The following is a 6,574-nucleotide window of genomic DNA, read 5'->3' on the forward strand; positions in this document are numbered from 1 at the left end:
AAGCACGTGAAGGGTTCAACAATTATGGAGATTCTCCAACACAAGGCCCCTGTCTCTAATTAGGCCTCAGATAGCTAAAAGAGTTTCTCTGAACAGAACCCACAAAAGCATCTTTGCAAAGCATCTTCAATAGGAATGACCACAAAGAGCCGACGCGGAGCACTCATTACCAGAAGCTTCCTCAGCATTAAAGCAGCACTTGGAGAAATTCAGATTCATCAAAAAAGTTTTTATTGTCAAAATAAAAGTCATATTTGCTTTGCATGTGGCATCTCTACACTATATACAAATGTACAATAATCTTATAAATCATCTTTTATACACCATTTACAAGTTTGTATAAATACATTTCGCAAAAGGAACAACAACCCGTATATAATAAAAACCGTATATAATAACATTAACGATAATATTAAGGTTTATTTTTACGATTTTTTATTGTTCAGACAATTCAAAACGTGTCTTCCAACAACACGAAATGCTGCAAGTTGGGGACATGAGTTACTCCACTGGGAACAATGTAATGCCCAAACTCTCCTTAAGAATGACTGATTGCATGTCATGTCCATATCAATAGAATGGAATTAGCGCAACGTAATTGTTTCTGCATCGCTGCATTGTTTCAGCCAGTTCGTCCGCTAATAGAAACCATCAACAAGTTCATTTGTATGCAAACGACTGAAAAGACTAAGAGACCCCCGACAATTGTTTCAGACCTGGGACAAAGGCATCTGCTTGGGGCAGGACACCGAGCTGGCGGTCCCGGACCTCCACGTTAATCCCGTGCTCACGTCACTGTACATGGAGCCACCGGAGCCCTTGCTGCCCCAGCAGCAGCGCGTGCAGAAACTCCTCCAGGACTCCAGGGTCTTACCGGACCAGGTCCAAACTCCAGAGGTGATGCCCACCAGAAGGCACATGAAGTATTTGAGCATGAAGACGGCATAGTCCGGCCTCTTGATCTCCTGCTCCAATAAACACGAACAGTTATGAGTGATCTCCCAACTCTGTCTGTTATGCTGCTCGTAGAAGTAGCACGCCACGATGATGGTGGCGGGAACCGTGTAGAGCACCGTGAAGATCCCGATCCGGATCATCAGCTTCTCGAGTTTGTCCGTTTTAGTGCCACCCTGCTTAATGACACTCCTGATCCGGAACAGCGACACGAATCCGGCCAAAAGAAACATGGTGCCGATGAACAGGTAGATCACTAGCGGCGCCAACACGAAGCCCCGCAGGTTGTCCAAGTTCTGGTTGCCCACGTAGCAGATCCCGGCGACCGGGTCGCCGTCCACCGAGCTCAGCGCGAGCACGGCGATGGACTTCATGGACGGGATGAGCCAGGCGGCCAGGTGGAAGTACTGAGAGTAGCCCGCGATGGCCTCGTTGCCCCACTTCATGCCCGCCGCGAGGAACCAGGTGAGCGAGAGGATGACCCACCATATCGAGCTGGCCATCCCGAAGAAGTAGATCAGCAAAAACACAACGGTGCACAACGCGGGGCCGGTGGTCTCGTAGTGGATGTGCTCCACGTCGTACTCCCGGTTGCACGCCACTTTTTCGTGCCCGGCAATTAAACGCACAATGTAGCCGATCGACACAAACATATAACACGCCGAGAGGAAAATAATCGGGCGCTCGGGGTATTTAAAGCGCTCCATGTCGATTAGAAACGTAGCGACGGTGGCGAAAGTGGATATGAAGCATAACACCGACCAGAGACCGATCCAGAAGGCCGTGAAAGTCCGCTCGTCCTGGGTGAAATACGGGTTGTGGCACGGCATGGCGCAGTTCGGGATCTGACCCGTCTTGACGCGGTTGTACAGCGGGGTGTCTGGTCGCTGTTCACCGCCACCATCGGCGGGCGCGACACTGGCAGCCCGGCTCGCAGGGTTTACTCGCTTTGGGTCCCAACACCCGTTCGCCCGCTTTTCTTTTTGTGCGGATTGAAGGCTTTGCTGGGGGTAGTTGGTGGGTTTGGACAGCACCGGCGACACCGTGGTGGAGTCGGTTCGGTTGTAGTCCATGCACAGCGTGTCTGGTGCGCCCTGCAAGGGCAGCAAATCGCACCTCATTCGATCCGGCCAAGGGAAGCCGTACTGCCGCATGAGCAGGCGGGCGCAGCCCGCCTTGGCTCGCTATCGCACACGCTCCGGCACGGCGGCAGGGGTTTCTTATAGTCCTCCAGGCATATGGGGGGTGTACATGCTGCACAAGAAGAACTTGAGATCCGGGGAGCACTGAATCTCCACCAGAGGCCAGAACTGGTGGTTCTGGGGAGGGGTGCACCTCCAAGCCGGCTTCGTCCTGCGTGTCGTGGTTGAACTGGTTGGGCATGTAGGTGTAGTTGTAGCCGATGCCCTTGCACAGAGGAACGGCTATCTCCTGACAGGTGATCTCCTTGGCCGTGGTGCCGCTTGACCTGGGCAGCAGGGCGAGCGCGAGGAACAGGTAAATCCCCAACAGGTAGCACTCCATTCTTTTCTCCCCCTCCTGTCAACACAAGCAATGCGGCGCTGGAAACAGTTCAGTTCAGATCTTGAAGAGCAGACCCATCTCCGCTTCACTTGTTTGGCACGGACTCGCGGTTGGGTTGCATACCGAGAATAAATAGCCCCTCGGCCGGGCGCAGGCAAAATGGCTGAGGGAATAAATGCAAGCGTCTCGTAGCTGTTTCCTCTCCTTGTTCCCGCTCCAGCGATTCGTTCCAATAGAAAGCCGCGTTTCAATACTCTAAACTTCTCTGTTAACAAAAAAACACTCCTGGTGTAAACGCGTTTTCTACATTCGTTCCGTTCTCGAGAGCCTTTCTCATACAAATCAGTGCCGTGGAGTAGGACGCGCCGAGTATAAAAGACAGCCGAGCGGACACGCCGCACCCCCCATGCGCCGATCCGCCAAATCACAAAGCGGGGAGGGCGGGTCGCCCAGGCGTGTCAATCACGTTTGCTCAAGGTGTACAATTGCAGAACGTTGTTTTTTGAAAGGGGAACACAAATTAAGTCCGCTCGTCCTGGGTGAAATACGGGTTGTGGCACGGCATGGCGCAGTTCGGGATCTGACCCGTCTTGACGCGGTTGTACAGCGGGTGTCTGTCGCTGTTCACCGCCACCATCGGCGCGCGACACTGGCAGCCCGGCTCGCAGGGTTTACTCGCTTTGGGTCCAACACCCGTTCGCCCGCTTTTCTTTTTGTGCGGATTGAAGGCTTTGCTGGGGTAGTTGGTGGGTTTGGACAGCACCGGCGACACCGTGGTGGAGTCGGTTCGGTTGTAGTCCATGCACAGCGTGTCTGGTGCGCCCTGCACGGGCAGCAAATCGCACCTCATTCGATCCGGCCAAGGGAAGCCGTACTGCCGCATGAGCGGGGCGCAGCCCGCCTTGGCTCGCTCGCACACGCTCCGGCACGGCGGCAGGGGTTTCTTATAGTCCTCCAGGCATATGGGGGTGTACATGCTGCACAAGAAGAACTTGAGATCCGGGGAGCACTGAATCTCCACCAGAGGCCAGAACTGGTGCACCTCCAAGCCGGCTTCGTCCTGCGTGTCGTGGTTGAACTGGTTGGGCATGTAGGTGTAGTTGTAGCCGATGCCCTTGCACAGAGGAACGGCTATCTCCTGACAGGTGATCTCCTTGGCCGTGGTGCCGCTTGACCTGGGCAGCAGGGCGAGCGCGAGGAACAGGTAAATCCCCCACAGGTAGCACTCCATTCTTTTCTCCCCCTCCTGTCAACACAAGCAATGCGGCGCTGGAAACAGTTCAGTTCAGATCTTGAAGAGCAGACCCATCTCCGCTTCACTTGTTTGGCACGGACTCGCGGTTGGGTTGCATACCGAGAATAAATAGCCCTCGGCCGGGCGCAGGCAAAATGGCTGAGGGAATAAATGCAAGCGTCTCGTAGCTGTTTCCTCTCCTTGTTCCCGCTCCAGCGATTCGTTCCAATAGAAAGCCGCGTTTCAATACTCTAAACTTCTCTGTTAACAAAAACACTCCTGGTGTAAACGCGTTTTCTACATTCGTTCCGTTCTCGAGAGCCTTTCTCATACAAATCAGTGCCGTGGAGTAGGACGCGCCGAGTATAAAAGACAGCCGAGCGGACACGCCCCCCATGCGCCGATCGCCAATCACAAAGCGGGGAGGGCGGGTCGCCCAGGCGTGTCAATCACGTTTGCTCAAGGTGTACAATTGCAGAACGTTGTTTTTGAAAGGGAACACAAATTAGATCAAAGATACAAGTTTGTGCCTGAAGGAGGCAGATCGCACATAAAACAAATGTAATAAATACAATTAGCGTTTGTATTGAATCTCTAATGCATGGTTTTATGTTATTTGATGTCTTTGTTTACTAGCAGTGTGTATTATGAAGTCTATAGATCGCTTTATTGTGGCGAAAGTGGATGCAAAACTAAGTTCAAAAGAATATCAAGACAATCAGCTATTATTATTAGTCCTGTTTTTTTTTCTTTCTCTTGAATGTTCTATTCAATAGAATTTATTTAATTTTTTATTGTAGCCTATTATTTCAAAACCTTGACTAGCCTACCACATAAAATAATTTCAAAAGATGCATTATTTGTGCTGTAAAATGGTATTTATTTATTTATTTGCAGGACATGATGACAAACTCTTTATTGAACAGTGAGATTTTTGATACAAAGTGTACATTTCAGGTTATTTGGCTGCTCAAAATGTAAAATATAAACGTTAAAACTTTTATATATATATTTGGCTTTTTAGCATGTCACTGAAATATAACTGCGGTGTGACAAATGACTTTTTTAAAAGTACATATAAACATGTGGCCGTAAAACTGCATGCGCAGTATTCTTGAACAACTTGTTAAAATAGTTTTTTTTTGTAGGTTACAGCATGCCACACTGCTTGTTAACAATCCATATTTCAATTAACATTCAGAAGTTTGTGGCTTTGGCTTTGGGTCCAGCTGCAATTTCACCAGCAAATGTTTACTGTCCGAGCCTCATTATTTCAGCCTATTATTTTATGAAGCTCTGCATATATACAATATAAAGAGTCCATCTCATCGGGCCCCCTAATGTATTGGGGTTAATTTGTGAATGATAGGGCCCGGCGGGGGGTTGTCCTGCTGGCGGAGCGGGGAGCTGATGTTTTAATGGAGGTGTGGATGCGCAGAGCTCCTGCAGAGGATGTAATTACTGCAAACTCAAGAACAAGCAAAGCAGTTTGTTAAACAGTGGCAGCGGACAAGCAACCCCTTCCCCCAACTCATTATCACAGGCCGTCTTAAAGGAAATGCAATGTAATAGTAAAATTAGAGAGTGTAAAAACAAATGATTAAAGAGCTGCTTCACAAATACTTTCATGTTCAATAGTTACAGAAGGAGTTTTTTTAATAGATTTTATGTGCAATCTCTTTGAACTCTTGTTCGGTGCCTTAAAAGGCCCATACGTCCATCAGGAGTAATTACATTTAGCTACATTTAATATGTATAAAGCTGTTTTACTCTGCTACAACTGTTTTATCATTTCCATTACAAAGCTGCGGTGACTTTATGGGACATCACAAACCCGAAACCTGTTGCACCGGTTTGTTTTTCTTCTCTTTGAGCTCCAATATCGCAATAATTATTTTACTCCTTTCTTTAGGGAAACTCGCAGGGATTTAGGAACAGGTGTGCCCTCTGAGGCTTGTGGCAAATGCAGGCAGATGAAAAGTAGAATCGCTTTCACTGATTATGTCCATTATTCCCCCAGCCATATTGATTAACAGGAAGATAGAGCACACTCTAGTCTCCAGCAGTTGGAGCGTAACCTTTTACCCTGGCTCTGTCCCAGCTCCGGCCGGGCTTGGGTTACATAGTGCCCGGGCATTCCAGAGTACAAATGGAATTAGTGCATCTGTTCGAAAGTTAATTTTCAAATCACCATTGAATGAGTCTTTAGAAAGAGCTGAAATGGTGGCTGGTGGCCATCAGCCAGAATAACACGCCTTCTCGTGTATCGGGCCTAAGGATTCTTTGTGCGCTTATTATTTCTAAAGCGTGGATTATGAAGCTTCAGATGGGAATTAATTTTCTACAAATGAGAGAGTCTTTCAAATAATACTCCAATAATACAATGCGGAGCTCTACGTGGATTTCTTTTGTAGGTTTAATGCAATCTGTTCAAATGTTTTCAGGCTACAATAACCAAATCTAAAAGTTAATGCAATTAAAGGATTTTTAAGGTCTATTTACAGTGTTTGTGGCACAATGAAATGTTTACAAGCTATTTTCCTAAAAACATAATAATGCATTTTGTGCTGTAAAAGTCTTTCTTTCTTTATTAATTAATTAGTTAATTTATTAATTTTCCTTTTAATATGAGTATCTATGATAGATAGATAGATATTGTTTAAATATTTTAGGAATATAATGATAAAATGCTCTAAATATCATTTTTTTTATTATTATTATTATTACTACTACTACTAATTTTTCTTTTTAGCAATTTTAACCAATTTTATGTTAAATATTGGCACAGTTTAATCTGTTTGAATACATTTTTAAACAGTTTCTTGAGCAGCCAATCAGCATATTAGAATAATTTCTGGATCA

At 46.9% G+C, this 6,574-nt stretch overlaps 1 protein-coding gene across 1 annotated transcript; it reads right to left on the reverse strand.

Moving 5' to 3' along the window:
• Positions 1-414: 414 nt before the first annotated feature.
• LOC109049033 (frizzled-8-like) lies at positions 415-4,069 on the reverse strand. The gene is given in 2 exon segments (XM_042751985.1): positions 415-1,748; positions 2,996-4,069. Coding segments are annotated over 2 exon segments (1,752 nt in total). The 5' UTR covers positions 3,710-4,069; the 3' UTR covers positions 415-710.
• Positions 4,070-6,574: the final 2,505 nt, after the last annotated feature.

This window comes from Cyprinus carpio, chromosome B24, assembly GCF_018340385.1.
Source record: "Cyprinus carpio isolate SPL01 chromosome B24, ASM1834038v1, whole genome shotgun sequence".
NCBI classification, from domain to species: domain Eukaryota; kingdom Metazoa; phylum Chordata; class Actinopteri; order Cypriniformes; family Cyprinidae; genus Cyprinus; species Cyprinus carpio.